We start from the raw sequence: 22481 nt of genomic DNA, 5'->3' as shown, positions 1-22481 counted from the left end.
GTCTTCATCCTCTTGTCCTTCCTCCTTAGTGAGGGGTATCAAGATGACATAAATTTTATCTGGTATTTAAATGGCTTGGGTAGAGTGTGAAATGATATTTTGTTGCTGTGTGAGGATGATGTAGTGAAATGAAATGTTGTAACCAAAACAGATGGTGCTAATCTTGAATCTGTCTGCAAGATCTTATAGCATTTAATTAAAATGGTGGTGTAATTCCCATGACACCTTTAACTACAGCTTAAATTCTTGGACTATGAACTAAGGGCTTTCTCACACAGATTTTTACTCATGTGAGTAGTCCTTAGTATAAGTCTCTGGTGGCTTCAGAATAGCTACTTACTTGAATGAAGCTCTTTAAGAAGAGATTCTAATAAAACTGGCAAATACATATACATGTGTGTGTATATATATATGTATATGACATTTACATTTTTTATATTCCAATTTGAAACATAAATTGTAGACTAAAGACACTTAGCAACTACAATATCCTACATAGAAGCAAACAAAAATCTAGATTTGAGAAATTGTTTAGATTGTGCCTGATGTCAGAGGCTGGTAAATAGTGTTTTAATGTATTGTGAGCAACTTAAGCTCTTCCCCTTGGTTAGAAGGGCACATGCTGAAAGCTTTTTAATTATTATATTCCTTTGGTTAACTGAAACTTGTTTGTAGAGGTATCTGACTTAAATGGTGAGGTGTGGTTTTGTTTTGTGTTTTACCTTACTTCTTTTCTTAAGAGAATTTAGAGAAACTTATGTTTGAAGCACTGTGCAGACCTGAGTTTGAGTAGCACCTTTTAGACAGGGAATTGGGAAGTATTTTTTATACCTGGTTTTCATTTTGTTTTGTTTCAGACAGGAGAACTGAGATAGATAAAATGACCTGAACGATGTCATGTTGAAAAATTGAGAAAGTCAGGGTTGGAGCTGAGGGCCTGTGTGGTAGATGTCTAGATTTTTATTTTTTTAACTCATAAGACCCTTCAAGCCTTTTGTGTAGATCTTTGCCTCCTTTCAAGTATATCTTTCCTATTTTGGAAGTACTGAGGTACCGATTTTCTGGAGGCCTGAATGTACCTTAGCTTTTCTCACCTTTCTGTACTATATGAAGCAGGAAAAATAACATATGATTATATAATTTTAGCCGTTCTTTTTAATGTAGAGAAGTACAATAATACAGAAGTAACTCTAGTTTACACTTTGTGTGCCCAAATACAACAATTTCTCAAACTTTAGATGCTCTGCCTTTTTCTGGTTCTGCTGTGTCTGTATTCTTGTATAAACTCTCCAGTAGAGCTTTGTGTATTGAAATGGGTGGAATTACTCAAGTCTTCTGGAGAAGTTCATTTAAAATTGGTCTGTCCATTTCCCTTACAACATATATAGTCCAAAAAGCATTTGGTGGGGATGAGGAAAAAAAGAGGAGGTGGAAGATGTGTTTTGTTTGTGTTCCATCTGTGAGGACTGCAGAAGAGGAAAATAGTCACGGTGGCTACACAGCACTAATTATATCTTCAGGGTTGCTGGTAGCATGCCAGAATCAAGTTGTGCAGTGTGAAATGTTACTGGGGAATTGTGATTTTTAGCAGCCTAAACGCTGCCAATGTGAATGGAGCACTAGGAGATCAGCAGAAGACCCTTCCTGCCTGTCTGTTATTCTGATGTAAGCCTGAAGGAGGAAGAAGAATCAGAGCTTAGGTTTTATTTCTACTAGGAATTTACGGTTCTTGGTGCTGTCCTGGAGTTAAAATGGCAACAGCCCTCAGCTGTTGCAGATAGATTCAATGGTGTCTGTATTTAGAGCATCAGACTAATGGTAGTAAAAGAAAGTGCTAATTTGCTTTCTGTCTTTCTTCTGCTTGCTTGTGTGCATAGGGGATATCAGAGGTTTGAATACTCTTAATTCATTTGTTTTGAAGCTGTTTAACTGTGAAGACAGTCACCTAGGTGGAAGGAAACCTGTGTTTGCAGTCCTTTTCAAAGGACTATAAATGACATTCAGTGGCCATGTTTCCGAATGAAAGCCTTGGCATGGCTGTTTTCATTACTGCCTATCTCTTGGTTATGTTTTGGGTGGTTTTAGATGCCTATATGGAGTTTTGACATTTGAATGCACTCTGCTACCCCGATAGCTGATTTTGAATACATCAGAAACAGATCTTTCTGTGTCTTGGGAATTTTACTGTAAAAAGTTGAATGTTAGTAAAGATTTTGGATAGTACCGTTAAACAGAGAGATCTGACTTCTGTTTCCTTACAGGCTTAGCCCAGTGTATTTAAAGTGGGCAACTTACAAACGCTTTATTCTGTGTTCAATCTCAGTTAACCAAATTTAGAAAAAAATAATTTTTAAAAGGCCCCTCTTATCTGAGTTCAACCCTTCACAGTCCTCCAAAACATATGTTCCTTTAGAAACCAAAGCAAAGGTCTCTTGTGTTACGCATGATTTACTAACAATGTTGGTTAATAGTATGTAATTCTAAGTTCTTTTTTTTGTCAGGATTTTTAGTGTAAAGAACATTGTAGCAACCATAATAAGCTAAGACTACACATATGGGAAAAGATGCAAGAAACATAGTAGATTACATCGCCTGGCAAGACTTCTGCTTTGTTCTGTATTCATTTCTAACCAGCCGTAAGTAAAAAGGCATGGTTACAGTTTTGTCCTCAGGTTAGCGATCTTGGTTTTTATCTCAGTGAGTATTTCAGGCTGCTTTAAAACCAGGAGCCTTACTAAAAAGAGCAGCTCTACACTCCCTGACCTGCTTTGCTGTCCGCTGTCTTACTGGTACAAGCATCTTTGTGGCTATGTAATGAATTGGGTATAGGACTGATCTGAGTAGGGGGGAAAAAGTTTAATGTAATATTTCTGATTTTTAGTCAGTTCATTTCTGTGTGAATCCATGCAAACAGCAGTACTGCGGTAAAGTGGAAGTAGTGGTAAAGCCAGGAGCAGGTGACTGATGCAGCGAAGGCAGGCCAGTCCAGCACTGCTTTTGGCACCAGTGCTTGCTTGTGTTGGTTTAAGGTGTACATTAACAACAGTCTCTGTGTGCAATTTTAATGCTCTGTTTTATCTGATTGGAGCTGTCACTGAAAGGGGAGATCCCACTCCACTGCTGCTCTCATCTGTGTGTTCTCACTCCTGCCTGCTCTAGTGATTATGTGGCTGCAGGGTAGGCTGTCAGTGTGCTGATCTGATAGATGTTTTTCGTTCTTTTTGTTTCTCATCTTTAAATTCGTGAACTGATTCCAACCAAACCCATTCACCTAATGTCTGCATGATCACCAGATCTAGTGTCAGACGGGGAGATGGAAATGCGTGGCTGGGGATGAGGGAGAGGCTGCCATTTTGGTAGCAGCCTGTGTTTGCTGCTGATTAAGCATAGATGAAACCGTGTTTAGTTCTTCAGTGCAGTCACCAGAACCATAGGCCATTGGCTGTCTTGTCTGTAAAAACCTTGCTGCAGAATGAGCCCTTTTAAAACTAGTAATGTTTGTTTCTTTAAATAAAGTAATTTAAAAAAACCCTTCATGTGGCTGCAGATGTTTTCCCTATAGTGTGTTAAATACTTTACACAAAATATCTGTAGAGGTGTAGAATATATGTAAGTGTTCCTGGTGCAGTCTTCTCTTGTGTGCTACTTATGGATTCAGATCTTCTTTGAATTCAGTTTTAATTAACATGAGGACAAAATATAGAAGTTCTGAGGATTAGTATTGATGCTTACCTATTAAAAATTTAAACAGAAACAGACATATCCAAATAAATGCACTGAGTCACATTTCTACAACTTTGACCAGGAAACGGTGTGTGACTTCTCATTTTATGCTGCTACTAAGTTCAAAACCCCTAGTACTTGTCTCTTCCTTTTCTTAAGAGTCACTTTCTGTGCAGGTGGTCACTAGTGATCCTGGTAAGCTCTAGTAGCTCGTTAGTCCTCATAGACTGTAGAATTAGACACTTCAGAAGTTTGTTAGTGTAGAATTAGATTGGATTCGGCTCTGCTGATTTCTCTGTGCTTTTATTGACTATATTTCATCCATAGTATGGATAGGATGTTATGGGTTGATACCTCTGAGCTGCCAGAAGGTTGCAAGAGCTTGCCTGCTGTTTCAAACACCTGATCTCTACTTGTTGCTGCTTTGATCAAGTGAGTGGTGCTGCTGAGTAACCTTTTTTTGATCAGTTGGGGTTTTGGGGGTTTTGTTTTTGTCATCCTCCTATTCAATGTTCCGTGTGACTTGCCATATGTTCCTGGTGCATTATGACATAAACATTTAACGAGGTATTTATTTTCCTAGGTTGCCTATGCTGGTACTAATCTTTGGTGTTTTCTGATTCCTAGTCATATTCATTATATTGTTTTGGAAACTGCACATTCCTTTTCCACGCTATAGATAGAGATCCATGTGGAACAGATGTAGATGTTTTGGAGGAGTGTGTGTGAGTACTTTCTCCTAGAATATTATGTAACGTGTGAGGTATTCCAGTGCTATGCAGCACCCTACTGTGAAAAAAAAAAATTGTTGTCCTTCCCTTTTGCCTCTTCCTCCCCCAATGCTGTGCCCTCTTGTGCCAGGAACATGGCATACGTGCTCTGCATCTCAGCCAGTCCTGACTATCTTTCTTGATTTGCTTTTCTGTAGTTCCTCAAAACTTTGAATGGAGAATCAGCATTTTTGCCTGGGTGCTAAAGCAATAGTGCTGGCTGTAGAAATCTTCAACAGGGATGATCCAGTACTGTCTGATTTCACCACCGCTGGTGTCCTGCTGACATGATACAGGATGGTAGTATTGCTTCCACAATGTGCAGCTGAAAGTGGCTGGTGGTTGAGGGGCATGCAAAAAGTAAAAACAATTTCCCTGCTGCTTAGTGTTTTGTTAGGTTTTTGTTGGGTTTTTTGTTTTTTTTCCCCTTCCTTGCAGAGGTCCGCTACTCTATTCCTGTGTGCCTGATGAGGCCTCTTCAGAGGAGAATTAAATAGGCAATCTGGATAATCAGTGTTTGGGGAAATAGCCCTTGAGGCATAGTCACAGGAACTTTAGTCATGGGCCAGAAGCCTTCTGTGCTAGGCACTGTACAGGTGGAATGAGGTGAAACTGTTTTAGAAGATATAAGATAAAAGAAATACAAGTGCTTTTTTGCTTGTGGTGTTGGCATGACGAACATCACCTTTAGCTCGTCATAGTGAACCGGCTAGCTCTGGAACAAGTAACAGCCTGCTTCCAGTTTTCCAGAGGTGAGGGAAAGTAAATTTTAGAGTTTAAACTTCTAAATGAGCAAAGTTTGTGAATTTGAAAGGGGAAATCCTTCTGTGAGACATGTAGTATGGGTTTTGGAGGAGTGGTGTAGGCCAGTAGGTTAAATGCCCTTGTGCAGATGATGAAAATAGGAGTATGTGATTTGCAAATGTTTTCTTTTCTTTAGGAGTAAAAAAATAACCCTTGTTGGTATTTTTGATATGTACTGTCCAGAGAAAGGAAAGTTTAGATACAGCTAATTTATTACTTTTGCGGGGTGAGCGTTCCTGTAGGTAGCGTTGCCACTGCTGTGTCTTTTCTCCCTGGCAATGACTCTTCTTGTCAAAGGTGTAAGTACTGTATTTGAGTTTTTGCAGCCTGTTCCTGTAGACCAGCTGGATTTTCCTGCAGGACCACTTTAGACCTGAGCACACAGCTATTTTTAAGCAGCAAGGTGGAGATGTGAATACTGTAAATGAAGTAGTGAGGGACTAACAGCAGTGAGAATGTGGTAACATGGGTTAGAAACCAGAGTACAAGCCCACTGTGAACACAGAGTATATACCTACCATGTCTTTATTTGATAATGATGCTCATGCTAGCTAGTCTAAAACTCACACAATATTCCCCCGTGTGTCTTGGGCAGGCTCCCAGAGCCAGTGGAGAGGAGCAACAATCCTAGGAAACTGGGGAAAAAGCAGGAGGGGAAACCAGGCAGCAGGCTGGGGAGGGGAGAGGAAGAGTGTGATCTGTAGGGTAACAGAAGTAGATAAAAAGGTAGCAATCTGGATGTTTCAAAGAAGGGAAACTGAATGTGACAGCTGTGAGTATCTGCTATTAAAGATGAAAAGAAATAAAAAAACCCCATTAGAACGTTTTCTCTGCTGACCTGGTTCTAGCTGCCAACTGTTTCATGGTTTGAGTACTTTGGCAGCTTCTTCTCTGGCAGTTGTTTACTCATACTGCTATGCAGTGGGACACTTGCATTCCTTAAGAATTTTCAACCTGTGTGGAAGAAAATTTTCCCTAAATGTCTGGGTGGCCATTTCACTGTTCTTTTTATTTTTCCTTGATGGTTAATAAGAGAATTCTGTCTGGTCAAGAGACACTAAATGGCAGCTTTCCTTATTCTGTTCTTGTTCATTTGAGCAAAATAAAAGTAAAAAGCATGTTTGGTAAACCTGTAACATCACAATATGAAACTGTATTTCACCGTTTTCAGCAAGTCACTTATGTCCGGTAGTACTTTCTGTTTGTGACTTTCAAGTGGTCAACATTTGGGCTGACGCTGGACTCACTTGACCACCAAGTATGTAGGGAATGGGCCTTATTCCCTCTCCCTGTTTTTTTTCCTTCTACCTTGTAAGCTTACAATAAGATAACAGTGAGGTTAGAAATGACTGAATCTACTGGAAATGTCTCAAGTTGTGGTGAAAAATCTAAATGCAAGAGTAAGCCAGGTTTATTCAGTACTGTTTCTAAATTTTTTTTCCTTGAGGTCAGAAAAGAGGAAAATATGGTAACAGGAGGAGTTTTTAACTTCAGCTGCTTAGAGCTATATTCTAGGAATTAAACAATGAAAATGAAACAAACCAATACTGTGAACATAACTAAATTTTGAAATTGTGATTTAATGTCTTTTTTTGCGTTCATTTGTTTTCTCCGTAGGCTGAACTCACAGGCATCAAATGGCGTAGGTACAATTTTGAAGGTCATGGGGACTGTGGCCCTATCATTTCAGCCCCAGCACAGGATGATCCAATTCTGCTCAGCTTCATCCGCTGCTTGCAGGCCAATTTGCTTTGTGTGTGGCGCCGTGACGTCAAACCGGATTGTAAGGAACTATGGATATTCTGGTGGGGAGATGAACCAAATCTTGTAGATGTGATACATCGTGAACTGCACAGTAAGTTTCTCTCTTTCATTGTTTCTTGATTTATTTATATTTTTTCCAGTGAAAAAGGATCTTTGTCATTACTTGCTACCATGTGTGATTTTTGTCACAATTTGTGTCTTTAAGACCTAAAGGGAAAGACAAAGCTTGCAAATTTGACTTTTCTGCTGCAAGTGATCTGCATATGATGTGCAAAAAGAAATGCTAAATGAACTTGGGAGACTTGCATCCAACATCATTACTTAGATTTATTTTTTTTTGTGTGACATCTCGGATGCACAGTAAAATTAGAGTAAAATCTAGTTTAAAGGATAATAATAATAAAAATAAAGTCTAGCATAAGGTACTAGTTGATGGAATAAAAAAACTGTACTGTAGAGGCGGGTATACTCCATGTCACCACAGCTAAATCTGCAAGGTCAGAACTTGTAATATTGGTCATGGTACAGGATTTGAGCATAAATGGAGGCAAGCTGCAACAAGTGAATGTAATAAAAGAAAGGAAAGGTAGGGCAAAGGTGGTAACGATAAAGTTCAAGTGATTGTAAGTTTTATGCAATTGGATTGTCCTTAGTGTCTCCAGAATGTGTAGCCTTAAAATGATAGAAGGAAACTAACTTTACCTGTCGTGATCCCTTTTGGGTTTGACTCTATCCGCTATATATTAATTTCTTTTCAATGGTGTATAGTTGTTGTGAGTAAACCTAGTTTGTCTGAAAACATTGACTTTTAAATGGTGCCTTATTAGACTGCATGAGTTTTACCTCTATTTTACCACTTGGTGTCTTGAATGAAAATAACTGAAGTTCACCAATCCTGGAGTAATAATAGTAATTAAAAAAAAACAACCCAAACCAATAATCAGGATCAGTTCCTGGTTTTTTTCAATAAATTTTCATCCTGGTAAGCCTTTAGACTTTCTCATTACTTGGTGATAAAACTTGTATGCTAGTTCGAATATATCGAATATTGTATTTGTCCAGTGTGCTTTAGGTGTCCTTTATCCCCCTGCCTTTACCCCACACTGTGTTGGTCCTGGGTTATGGTATGTTTGCTTTCTTACTCATTACCCTGTTCTAACCACCTATCTTCAGACTGTAACAAACCTCATACATTCATGAATACCAGATTGTTTATTTGGTAATAATAGCTTGTGAAATCACAGATATGAAACACTCTGTGTATCTTCAGGCGTATTTCATGCAGGTAGTTATGTGATCATGTATAATTAAATAGATTGCTCAGAAGTGCTGCACCGAGCCATTCCACTGACATTAATTTTTTATGAGGCACCTGTTTTGAATGAAGGCATGGGTAATATTTCTACTTACCCAGCAAATCTTTAATAATATATGCTTTTCTTTTTGTGAAATACAGTTTATTTAATATTTCAAATGCAGTATATGGGACTTAAGTGTCTTTTTATTTGAGGGGAGTTGCAGGTGATAGCTTCTGTTTCTGTTGTAAATTGATGTAGCTTGTTTATGTCTGACATCTTGGTTACAACAATATAATGCTACTTCCAGTGACTGGAAGTATGGTGAAGCATTTAAATGTATGAATAGCTGAATCTGCTTGAGTATAGTATGGGACAGAGTATAGCAAATGGAGAATAGCATAACTTTGAGACCTTTTTTTGCCTGGTCCAAAATTTTATGAAGCATCTGGGATGAAGCCTTCAGTACAGCGACTTTTTAGTACAATGAAGTCTGAAAATTGTCTGCAAGAGCACTGTTTTTTAAATGTCAACAGCAACAGTATCATTCCAATAAAAACAGTCTCAGTGTAGTATGTTTCACAACACAAAAGATACAAGAAGATATATCTATGCTGGTACAATAGCACTGTCATTGAGTGATGCTTATTTGCAGTGCTGTCTCTAATTTAAGTGGAAAATCTCAGAGGAAAAGGTTGTACAGAGGGGTGTGAAGAAGTGCGAAGCTGAGGTTGGAGATGGACAAAGCACTGCCTAACTCATTTAGGGGAATAAAATACGTGATAATTAAAAGATGAAATACGCCCCTGTTGTCAGGACCCTACAAGAATTTGGGAATTATCTCCTTTTCTGCTTCCTTCCACTGCAGGTTTTGGTATTCTTTGTAGTGTGTGTGAATCATATAATGATAGGTTACTACTTCTATATTAAAAGCACATTGAAACCCTCAAAGTGACTTATCAGATAATAGTTCAAAGTGATGTAAATTGTAAAAGTGTTATAAATTTTACTGCTGATAGGGCTGTCTTGCTCTCTTCAGTAGTATTCTAGAGTTCAAACATCAGTATTGACAAAATACTGAACATCAAATTCTGCTGGAATGAGCGAGGCATTTATGTACATTGATTCCTTGAAATATGATGAAGGACACTGTGTTCAATGTTTCCTGCAAGTAGCAAGGCAGAAGAAGAAGAAACAAGGTTATTTTGCTTTTTATTGTATAAGCAGACCACAGTACTGAAATATTTGATAGTTGAAGTTGGTTTCTTGAGTTTACATGCCCTTGGCGTTATAAAGGACTTTGCATGTTGGGTACAAACAGAAAATAGGTAAGTTACTGAAGCACAGTCATTGACTTGCCTGACAGCTGAGCCACTATAGCATGCTGTTTGTTTTGGTATAACGTAGTCATTAAATAAACTGCTTAAAATCTTTTTTGTACAGGTTGGATTTTCACTGTGGTCAGTAACTTACAGCTCAATGACCAGAGCTTTGGTTTTGTGATTGTACTTGGACATTTAGGAGCACACCTCCCAGAAATGGGGTGCTGCAAATCCAAGTGAAAGACTAGGGTATATCCAAAACATTTTCAGGTTTACAAATCCTGTCTTTTGAGATGTATGAACTTTAGGAAATAATGGCTTTTAGTAAGATCATTAATTCTTACCAAGTATGAAGTTGCTCACAATGTTTTGAATTTCTCTTTTGCTGCCTAGGACTTGCGCTTTAAATGTGAACTTTTTATTAGGGTAATAAAAATTCAGCGGCAACTTCTAAATTTAAGGCTTTATCTCTTATTCATTCAAGTCTCAATTAGAACTATTGATCTTTTTGAGTAACAGAGTCACTCGAATAATATTGTGTGACATTTAGTACTTCTGTTAAACAAATGGGAAGTACAGACTGAGACTTTTCTACAAACTGTGTGGGTTGCCTTATCTTTATAACATTCAAGATAGATGCTTTTGGAAGCAGCAATCTGCCTTTAATAAAAGCATTTTAAATAGTCATAGGGAAAACAACTTAGTAGTTCTAAACAGCAGGTACTAGGAACAGTTGTTTAGCTATTAGCTTTCCAAAACTGTGTAGATAATTAAATGCTGTCATGGGAGATTAAGTAAAAACAATTATTTGCAGAACAGCTATAGATCAGTTAAGTAGTTAGATTAGCTAGACAGCTGTGAATTTCATAGGTGTGTCTCTTGCACATACTCCTACATTTCTTTTTCCTGCCAGCCGCAGCTGTTGTGTTCTGTGTTTTATTATGATTTAATTTAAAATGAAGAAAGATGCAAGATCTTTATTCTGTCCCAATTGAAAAAGCTAATTGGTATGGGGTCACTGAATGGGAGAAAAAAATTGGGTGTATTTTTTAAGAAGTTGGGAGCGTTTTAGTTTGTGGAAGCTCTGTTTTCTCAGAGATAAATGCTATTTAACGATACTACTACCTGAAGAGGTTTGACAAGTGTTACAGCTGCTGTACCTTTTCCCATAATTTTTTTTTGTTTGTATTTTGGGTTTTCTTTTAAATCATGCAGAAGAAAAGGAATAGAGACGAGGTAGTATCTTACTGTTGGCAGGTTTTTTGGACAGGGAAGTTGTAGTTTTGCAAGCTGTAGTGATGTCATTTGCATTTGGTGACCAAATGCCATCTGGAGCACCACAGAGAATTTATACTTGATTCTTGTGGATGTTTTTTTTTTCCTATTCTCTGACCCACCTGCCTTGTACCGTCTGCATTCCACATAGATTATAAGCAGGTCATATCTGTTCCTTAGTTGCCTTCTCTGCTTTTCCAAAGAAAACTTGTCTGACAGTTTTGTCTATAAACTTGTAATCTGCATATTGAGTTTATGGATATATTCAGCTTTGTTGCATCTGTGGTACAAAATACTTGACTTGTCAGGAATAATGCAGGGATTATGTGTAGCACTACTGAGAATATAGTTTTGGTGACTGTAAACATGACCCTGGAGGTGGACTCTGGAGACTGTCAGAAGGTTAGACAGTATAAGTTCCTGGTATTTGATATAAGGATGCAGTTTCATTTAAAGAACTAGAAACTTAATGACTTGTTTGCTTCTAATTGCTGATTCTGGTAGGCGTTTGGGGTTGCCATTGTGTCTTCCTCTGAACAAGACAAACTAATATGAGGAACTTAGGGCATCAGTAAGAACCCCCAGACACATGTCTGTACCCTCCAGCCATTACTGCTGGCCTCAGCAATGCATAGCACAGAAGTAAAAACCCCATATTGTGACAGGTGCTTCATCATATAGTTTCAAAATAGAAGCCTAACAGTACAGAGCTTCTTGAGAGAAAATAAACACAATTTTAGCACTTTGCTACTCTTGGGACAATCATCCTTGAAGTGCTGGTAAAGTTGCAGTTAACTCTTGACTCACTCTCACTTAAAATTAACTTAAAGATATTTTCCTCTCAAATCAGATTAACAATTATTTCTGTGCAACTTTTTTGTTGCAAGGGGAAAGACTTTTGGAGGAAAGTTACTTTTTTTCTGTGGGCTGAATTCTTTTGAGCCAAACCCTTTGTTTTTTATGTATTGTCTGGTATATTGCACTTGATCCATTGAGTTGCTGGAGCTGCTTCCCCCTGGAAAAGATACTAATAAACTTTGTACTACATGGCATGTAGAACATTAGAGTTTTATTGGAAACTCTTACGAAGAGTGGATTATCTTGAATTAATAAGGTAAATTGTTACTGCTCATGATATTCACAGCTTGGGAAGTTTAAAAATGTAGTTAAAACTTGATCTGTGACAGGAGAACATGGACCTTCAGTTCATTCCTGTTTATAAATTCTTGGCATATCAGGCCGATGTGGTTGTAATCCCCATGCGCTGATAAAAGTTGAGGAAAAAATGTTAGCTGTAAGAAGGACCTTTTGTAAATCCACTTTAGACCATATAGTTGTAGCCCAGACTTAATTTCTGCTATTGTTTCTTTACCTGAATGGTTAGATTTTCACCTACATGAAAACAGAGCATGTCAGGTATGTTTTCAAGGATTTTTCCCGAGAAGAATAACTTGCCAGAGCTCAGTTTAGGTGTTTTTATTACAGCTAGGTAGGGCTCTTGATACTCACTGACAAACTTCCAGATTTCAAAGTTTATTTTACAAGTTAAGTCTCTACATTAAGTAAATGTTCAACCTATAAATGTTAGCTAGATGGTGTTTTTCAGTATTTGTTAGGGATGTAAAGAAAAATAATGGAAAACTTGACTTTTGGGAAAAAAAAGACATATTTTTTCCCCCCTGCTAATATAAAAGAAGATAAAGGAGTGAGAAGTCTCCTTTACTTCCCATTTCATTTTAAAATAGTCTGTTTAAGGTTCTTTCAAGGTACTCTGTTTGGTTTACTGTAGTTGTAAGGAGTTGGGGAGATAAAAAAAAATGTGTAGTGAGTTATGTTAATTATTGAATGAGAAAACATTCCTGTCTGTCAAAACAAATACTTTAAACATGTGAAGCAATGCATAAAATCAAGAATAAGTACCCCTTCCTGTGAAATGGGTATACAAATTAATAGTATTGCTTTTAATGAAAGCGCTGTTAAATCTTTCATTCTATTATAAGATTATGGAAGTGGGAAAGAAGGGAGTGTTTTGCTGCTGAAATTGCATTATGGCTGGCTTTGATACTCTCTTGAAATTACCGAAAGGTTATCTCCATGTTTCCTTCTTTGATAGGCTTAGTTGAAGGGTGTACAAGCATGGAATGTGTATTACAACAATTTGTTTTATGTGCTCTAGATAACTACATAAAACCCATAACTATTGTTATGCTCAGTATTATTTAGAATGAGGCCAGCTAGTGTATGGAAAAGCAGTTTACAAAAAAGGAATAAAAAGAATGAGTCTCAGAGGAGCTGAAATGGAAGCATTTTTGAAGGCTTTCAGTTTTAAAAAGAAGCTACAAATATCAAGCAGCTGAGTACCACTTATTAATAATTTGAAGTGAAATCTGAAAATGGTTAATTGCTGGTTCTTGAGTTAAGAGTGGAATTAGAAAGTAGGTTCATACGATGGAAGACTTTATTGGAATATTAAGTTACTGAAAAGTCTTTTTCTGGGTTGATTACTTTTAATAAGATAAGTAATTTCCATTTTCTTAATTGTCTAGCATAGATTATTTTCAGAGACGTGAAAACAAAGTTAAACTTTTACATTCTTTTGGAAAAGAGATAGGATTTAGAAGTGAATTCATACTTTCTCAGCTTGCAGAATTGTTCTATGACCCTTATATTTGACACTGTTAATTGGTGTCCAGTGATTGCCAGTTGAAGTTCAGCTTAGACAAAATAAACTTTTTCTTTTAAGGAGGCATATTAAATGAGGTTATTATGCCATCATTTGGGATTAAGGAATTGCTTCATGGGAAAATGCCAACTCCTTTTATACACATGAAGTTGACAAGAGCCTTATTGTGTCCAGGCAAGATGTCTTCATTTTATTTTGTTTTCTTTTTAAAATAAGTATTTTTTCCAACACCCCAACTTCTTCCTTCTTTTTACTTTAAAATTGGTTTATGGTTATAGGCAACAAGGGTATGAGTAGGTTACAAAAAAAAGCAATCAAATCTGAGTTTCCCATTTAGAAATCAGATTGCACTTACCTTAAATCTTTTCTTCAGTGTTTTTTCGTCTCAACATTAACAATGAACCTCAGTGTTCAGAGTAGTATAAAATCAATATATATGGCATGTATGAACTCATCAATTTTAGTCAGTGGTGTGTCTTCCTAACATACGGCATTTCCCCCCTTTTTACAATCTGCAATATCTAAGTCTAAAGGTAACAGAAAAAATATGAAATCTAACTAAGGGTCATATGTATATGCTTTCTATTTTATTTTTTTATCTCTCAAAAGTTAACATTTTAAATCTTTTTCATATTTGGGAATTTGGAGGTTTTACTGTTATTTGCAACAAATTACCTTCTGAAAACAGTTTGAGGGGAAGACACTGATGGAAGATGAAGCCAAGAAATTCTCTACTGAATATCATAATTTTTTCTCGTTAATCTTCCTGCTTTCAAAATACACGCTTAGTTCAGTTGGAATAGTTGAAATGTTGAGTAATTAGTCTTTAAGTTTTATTGGCCACACAATAGTTATTGTGTTTCTGTTGTGTTTTTGTGGAAAAATGAATTGGCGTTCATTGTGAAACATTAAGAGCTACATTCTGTAGTGACCATTTAATGATTCTTTTGCAGAACTGTTTCGGTAAGACTGGACTTCATAGCAAACCGTATACATTTAAGGGCAGAATAGTATTGGTCCTGCAAAAATGGTGCACAGAAAGTGCTGGAAATCTGAAACAAGATTATAATAGCTCAGAATCCTTTTCAAATAAAAGCTAGAGTGAGGTTTTACTAATGAATGGGAGAGAACTGTTGTATAAAGTGTGCTTGGAATTAACTAGAGTGTTGAGACCAAACTGAAGTCCAACTTTTGAATGTAAATAAAATTGATGTGTTACCACAGGCAACTCAGTGAACCACGTAATTAGTTTTTTTCCATGAAAAGTGAGACATTATACTGCAGCTGCAGCAAAGCAGTAGGTAAAGGATTTATATTCTAGTTATATGAAAATTAAGCAATCATTAAAAGACTGTATTTTTAAAAGTGCTGCTTGAGGGGGGGGGAGAAGGAAAAAATCCAATCAGTAGAATTTATTTTTCAGCAGTGTGTTGGGCAATGTCATCCACCGTAGTTGATGTGTTTTGCTTCAGGGTATTTTTATTTTTTTTTCCAGTGAAATGAACTCACTTAACTGTGTGAAGTAAATCTAAGTTAGCTTGAAGTGAAATCTGCATTAATAGAGCTCATTACTGATGTTTGTATTTTCATGTACTGAGTAATCCTAAGAACACAGGACAAGCTTTACTGGTAAATTTCATTTTTTTAAAATAGATTAAATGCCATCTTTAAAAAAATATAATTAAAACAGTTTTGCATGCAATTGCATTTTGGTAATTCCGTTTTCAGAATAATAATAATCTTATAGTGACAAACACGTGCTAGTGGATTGCAAATGGAAAACATAGAAACATACATCTTGTGAAGTTAACCCATAGTATCTTTAGAAAGGTATGTTTTCTATTACATAAGAGTTAATTTCTTTATTTTAATGTTCCTATTAAAGGTTATAAATCTTGATAAAAAATCCTTGTACCCCAGTTGTGAGAGTAGTTCCATTTTAAGTGGACTTAATTATACATATGCACAAGGACTTGACAGTAATCTGTATTACATGTTCATTGGATACCTAGAAACATGTATATATGGGAATTTTAAGGTTTGATATATGGTTCAGTGTGTCAGTGATCAGCCATGAAATTTGAGCATCACTGTGGTACACTGAGAATGAAGGCTTTGAAACATGAAGTCTGTTTCCTAATGTTTATTTGAAACTACAGGGCATGCTTAAGTTGTAATATGTAATTTCCAAAACAGTATGCTGTAAATATGCAAACAAGCGAACAAAAATATTCTTGTAGAGGAGGAGCAAATGCAAAACAAATGAGCTGTAGTACATGGAATAGCTTAAGAATGAGACTGAATTCTTATCTTTGCTCTTTGCACATGGGAATTGTGGGTTTTAATAGGAAAAGGGTGGAGTTTTGCTGTTAGTTATATATTAGTTCCTTTTTGTAAAAAAACCAAACAACTCTGTATCACTCGCATAATAACAACTAGAACTTAGACTTCCAGTGAAAGTGTTAAATTGATTTTTTTCAATACTGAATTTTTAAGTAGTTTGAAGGAAAAGTGTATGCTAGAGGAAAGGCACACTACTGAAATACTTTTACATTCTTGTTGACCTAAACCATGCTTCAGACTTTTTCATTTTCAGCTAAGCAGTGTAAGCATAATGTGCAACAAAGCTACCTGTGCTCAGATATCGTAAAATTGACTATTGTGTTCCCTTTAGTCATTCAAGTGCACTTCAGTTACCTTAGTATTCTCTTACTTCAGGTACAGGCTGGTGTGAGACAGGTCACTGTTTCTGCTTCTGTGACAACTGGTGACAAGGTGTGGAGCATCACAGCCCTTGGCTTGCTTTCTTTGCTTCTGCCTTTTACCATCCGTAATTTTGATTTGGAATGAGACCACTGCTACTTCTGTTCTCTGGCACCATTCAACTTGGGTGTACCCCCTTAATGGCCCGCTGCTACAGGGCTGAAGTACCTGCCTCAGCATGAAAACCCAGTGGTCTGAAAATAGTTATTCTTGCTAAAAGACCTTTACCGTCCTTATTTCTGTTCTTTAATAATACAGTATGTGCCAGTCACTTCACAAAAACACGGGCATTTTTTGCTTTGGAATAGGCAGTGAGCCAAAGGAGTCAAACAGAAATGTTGGGGGGGATTGGGTTGGTTTTTTTGGGTTTTTTTTTTTGTAATAAATTGATGGGTGGAGAGTAACAAATAACAAGGCAAAGTTAGCACCTGAAACTTCTGGACAAATGTAAATGTGAAGTTCCTATATTAAGGAGTGTATATTGATAAACTTGGTGTCAGAAGGGAGAATAGAGGGTGACAGGTATGGCAGTTTGTAAGCAGGGATGCAGGAAGTAACTCTTTCAAGAAACCATTTTTCTTTTATAGTTAACTGGTTTCATGACATTCTAGTTGCTCTGTCTTTCTGAAACATAAGTAATATCATTTTTACAGTCAAGGGAAACTCCAGATCACAGGTGATGAAGGTATTGTACAGTGGTTTTTGTTGGTTTGTTTGTGTGGGGTTTTTTTAAAGTTGAATGGCTTTAAGAATTCAATGCGTATTCTTTAATGCTCTCTAAAGAGGTGGGAAGTATGAACATCATTATTTTGTCTGCAGGAGAGCTTACATTCTTATGTATTTATGGTTTTGGAAAGTTAGTTAACCACTTGGGGCATGGAAGTTAAATCTCTCGGCCCCTTCTGAGTTCTAGTAAAATTTGTGCTGTGCAATATTTTGCAACATATGCCAACCAAATTGAATGACATCTGTTCTCTAAGGCAAATGAGGGGGAAATGTGTGGGTTTTTTTCTCTCCCCTGTAATTTTTTTTTTTTTTGCCTCATGTATGAAAAGGATGCCATTTCTGATATTGTGATGGCAATAAGCAGTGTGATTATAGAGCAAGTATGGCTTCTGTGTTTGATCTTCTCTGCTCTGGTTAAGCAATGGATATGGTATTGGATTATGTTGGGTTGTGATGGAATGATGAAAGGCTTCACTGAAAATCCTGCTCTTTCCAGTGATTCCTGAATGTGCCTGGGAATTCTGCCACTTTAAAAGGCTGCTTATCAAGAGAAATATGTGTTTCTGACACAAGTTTTACAGGTTTGCTTTAGCATGCAATTGGCTTATTGAAAGATAATACTTTATTTTTGTTTTTTTCTAGCCTTACATTTTGAGTAACTTAGAACTCAAGGAGTCTATTGATGTCTTTGGCAGCCCTCAGTTGGTAGTCCAATTCTGATTTTCTTTGAAGAATGAAGTAAAAAATTTCATTGCTCCAACATAGTAAGAGCAATTATGAAAGCAAGATTTATTGTCGTTGCGAAAGAAATAGATGCAGCTAATATAACACCTGGAAGGTAAAGGTGGTGATTCTTTCCTTGTTTGTTTCAGTAAGGTGAAAGAATATATATGCTGTAACTTCTTAGCTGCTCATGTGAAGTTACCTCCTTTTCATGGTAAAAATCACTTCAGAACAAATAAAAAAAAAATGCAAGAGACTGATACAGTTCTGCCTGCTGGAAAAGGAAGCATTCTTCGTTCAATTTTAAGCCTGACAAGCCATTTAAACCTTTGTGCTGTTTCACCTTTGTGCTGTGTGTTGTGTTGAACATCACCATAAAGCTTCATGTGGGAAACCGCATCTCTTTATGTAGATAGCAGTATATTGAACTATTGTGTTGTATATGCAGAAACTGTATATTTGGGGGTGAATTGTTACAATTCAGCAATATGAGAAAGGATTGAGATAAATGAAGTGCTGGGATATTTAATAGGACACACTAAAAATGCAAAGTGGTAGCTGGAATTGATGTCAATGCTGTTGCTGCTGCTTCTCTGCTGGCTTGTTGGTGCTTCCAGCTGAAGTAAGGTCCTCTGATCCTCTGTCTTAGAGTCCGCGCAAACTCGGAGCTAGAGTTTATACCCAGAAGAGCTACACAGTTCAAATGGAGGAGTTCCCACTCATCTGTTCCCTTTCCCACTCTTTGGGAAGTAATTTGTTCAGGAGCTAATAAGCAGATGAATTAAAGCTGGGAATAATAAACAGCAATGTGTTTCAGGGATCTCTCTAGAGAGACATTGTACTTGGAGAAGCTATCCATTGAAATGTTTAACTTCTAGGCACGTATCTGCTCTCCCAGATGTATGTAGAATTACTGCTCAGTCATCCTCTCCCCGCCTTTTTCTTAAACTAAACCAGATTGTAGGTTGCATTATTTTTTTATTATTTTTTCCCTTCCTGTAAACCACAGGTTTAAGGTGTGGAAGATGGGAAGAAAAATGTTTTCCTTGCAAGATTGTTACTGCTTAGTTTCAAAAGAAGTAGACTATGGTACTCAAATTACTAACGCCTCCTTTTCTGCTATATGAGTTCCTGCCTGGCCTTGTCCTGAAGGTTTCTCAGTAAGCCCACAAAATAAAATTGGGGAGCAAACATTACACATAAGCACTTCTCATTGTTACTTCCATGTCCTGTTCTAGACAGGTGTCAAAACTTTGTGCTGACATGCTCCACTTTTACTATGGCTGATCCTGTGTTACAGCAATTTCTCAAATTTAAGTGCTCAGATTATTGTGTGCTAACAATCTAACCAAAAGATCATAAGTTATAGATAAATTAAATATACGTATATAAAGAAAACCAATTACTGTCTTTGAGAAAGTAACTTGAATGGGAATCTACATGAGTTTAGTTTTCACCTCTCTCTGGTTTTACAGTTATTTTCCATTTTTATTTATTTATGCCCAAGTAATAAACTTGCCAGCAAACCTGTGTTATATATCCTCTAGGAAGGCCGTTTGTTTTTTCTTTCCCTCATTAGTGATTGAGTACAGTTTGCATTTTGTCTGTTAACATAATGCACTGAATAGGAGGAGTTAAAAATAAGTTTCTGAACTCAAAACTGGCCAAAATACAAAATCTATAGGAGGGCCATAGTAGATAAATTAAAAGCAGAAAGCCAAACACAAGTTACCACTTGCTATCTCTGTAGGCCTCCTGCTTACGTTCCCGTGTCCTCGCCAAATTTTGGAAGAAGCAACTGACTTTTTAGTATTTTCATCTGAGTTTAATTGCTTAGCTAATTGACATGTAATCACTTGACTGAAAAAGTAGAGACCTTGGATTACTCATACATTGGAAAATCTATGGTAGCTATTCATTATTAAAGATACCATTTTATATAGCTGAATGGTATATACAACAAACATGATGCTGATTTAGCTGAAATAACAGAGGGATGTGAAAGGAGCTGCACACTGATAAGGCTGCATGATTCATTATTATGTTAGTTCAGAATCTTTCATTGCTCAAACTGCTGAGCTCTGTAGTTTTGTACTGTCATTTGTCTTTGTTTTAATGGGATTAAGTAATTATGTGTGCATTTTCTTTCAACTAACTAGCCTAGTAAAAGCATGCAAAACTGAATAGCCTATAAATTGTCAGCTCTTCTGTTCTAGAAAAAGTGCTTTGATTGCACTGCAGTTTTTAAATCTTGCTGCATATATTTAGATGACCTACTGAGGTGAGTAAGACTATAGAAGTAGTTTATGTAACTAATGGGCTCAGGGTCTCCCCTTGGGAAGGTGGCATGGGGAAAGCAGCTCTCAGCCTACAGTACTGGAATTTTGAGAGCAGCATTTTATAGCAGAAATAAGATATGTAACCTAAGGCAGTGACTCTTCAGCTGTTCTTTCAGAGAGTGGAATAATTCGTCATTGGAACAAATAATATTTGGTATTGACATGTGTGCTTTTGGCTGCATCGGTAGTAGTTTCAAATACAAATTTTGCTGCTTCTTTGCAAAATCCCTGCAACTGTTAAGACTTCCACTACTTTTTTTGTTAGCTTGATATCAGTCGTATTTTTTAAAGTATTAACTGCTAATCATGTATGATGTCATATCAAGTGGAGAGCATTTGTATTTAATGAAATTGTCAGGTGTTTGGTATGTGATATCATTAGCCCACCTAATTCTTCTTATAAGATTCATACTTTACGGTATGTTTATACTTCAGTTTTATCTTTACTATTAATTCAAATTATGTCTTGTTTTGAGAGTTTATGTAATCACTTTAATGAAGTGGTTGTGTTTGCTTGATGCTTCTTGTTTATTTTAAATATTGGCCTGGGGAACTAAAGATTTTAATGCATTCAAAATGATAACTAGTAGTAACTATGCAATATTCCTCTGTAAATTCATTTTTAAATGATCTCCATATAATAAGATTTTTGTACTATTATACTGTCTCATAATTTCATGCTAGAACAAACTTCTGTTAATTTGCATTAGTGCTAGTCCATATGTGCCAGAGCTGTAGTTTTTCATTCCTCTTCTGGCTTGAAGTTATTTTGTCAGTAGATCCATTCTTTTTCTTGCCTGGAGTTTTGCGTATTACGCTTGACAATGCAATTTCTGAATTCTGTAGAGTTGTGATTCCATAATCCCAGGCAGCCATTTAAATTAACCTGTTATGATGAATAATGAATGACTATTCCAAAAATTACTTTTCTTGTTGCCTGTGCAGTTAGTCAGGAGGCTTTCTGTGATTGTATCAGTGTTGTGCATATTAAGCAGTCTTGGCTTAAGAACAGTAACTCGCAGGACCCATGATAGAAATGGACAACTCTCCCAACACCTGTCTTTGGAGATCTGTGGAGGAAAATAAACCAGTTTAGGCCACCTTGTTTGCTTGGTTTACAAGTGGGAGTTGTTTTTATCCTGGTGTTTCCTAATGGAGTCGATGAAATTCTACCTGAATGTTGAATCTCTCATATAAGTTGTAGCTCTCATCTGGCTGTTTACAGTGATTTGTAAACTCTTCAGTAGGTTGCTGTAAGACTAGATTATACTAGTGGCTACTTTTGCTTTGGGGTTTTTAGCTGATGACCTGACTGTAACCAGGAACTCAAAGGTACCTTAGCCAAGCCAAGGTGCCTGCTTTTGCATTTAGCATTTACTCCCTGGCCACTCTATCTTAAGTTTCCTCAGCACTTTAACTCACTAAATTATCCAGGATGTGAGACTGAGGAGGAAGGAGTTGGTCCATGATTGTATTGTGCTATGATAAACAAGTAAGCAATGCAAATGACAAATGATTAAGTTAAGGTGAAGTGATAAGCAAGCAAGCCTTGTCTTTCTGTGTTCTGGTAGCAGGGGAAAATGGGGAAAAGGAGGAGAGGTGTTGTAGAATTGTTTAAAAATAGCACATAACTAATGTCCTTTTTTATTGTTGCTCACACTACTTCCAGCTAAGTCTTCATGCTAATCCTCATGTGATTAAGAATGCTGGATAATGACACAACAACGTCTGCAAAGTAATGCTTGAGGAAGATAATCCCGCTGTGTGCATTTGATGCCACATCTGGGATGAGATTATAAAATAAAATTAAAAAAAAAAATACAAGCCTGCTTGAACTGTAACTTTTTGAAAGCCTTTAAATATATAGAGCTTGCAGAAAATTGATGGAGGTAAGTTATCCTGTATAAATGTATTAGAAAAGAATACAGAGTGCACTCAGAGTACAAAGACTCAAGTTTTATTTGCCATGGTTGTTGTCAATATGTAGCAAAACACTCAGTAAGTATTGTCTCAGTCTGTCACTGTAGCATGTTGAGCATTTGCAGTTGTAAATCACTATCATATATCAGAAATATGGAATTTTGCAACCAAAGAAAAACATACAGAAACTTTGGAGTCACAAAACTTTGCCGCCTACCATAACTTCGGTTGTAGCTTCTGTTCAGTGTTGCAGCTGACCAGTGTATAAAGGCAGTTTTCAGAAATATATGTACTGTGAAAACGTAGCTATGTTTATGTAATGATAGTTTATTTAATGGAAGCTTTGCAAAGAATTTGACTGCCCTGTGCAGTGT

General features: G+C 36.7%; 1 protein-coding gene across 2 annotated transcripts in view; it reads left to right on the top strand.

Annotated features, from left to right (window-relative positions):
- The window catches only part of MED13L (mediator complex subunit 13L), a 204149-nt gene that overhangs the window by 16272 nt on the left and 165396 nt on the right, over positions 1–22481 (top strand). For both annotated transcript variants that reach the window (XM_040606209.1, XM_040606200.1), the window contains one exon: positions 6915–7152. In XM_040606209.1, coding sequence (XP_040462143.1) covers positions 6915–7152 — 238 coding nt within the window. The remainder of the gene's footprint in view (positions 1–6914; positions 7153–22481) is intronic.

The sequence above is a fragment of the Falco naumanni genome, chromosome 1, assembly GCF_017639655.2.
Source record: "Falco naumanni isolate bFalNau1 chromosome 1, bFalNau1.pat, whole genome shotgun sequence".
NCBI classification, from domain to species: Eukaryota; Metazoa; Chordata; class Aves; order Falconiformes; family Falconidae; genus Falco; species Falco naumanni.
This window is presented reverse-complemented; position numbering and strand designations above follow the sequence as displayed.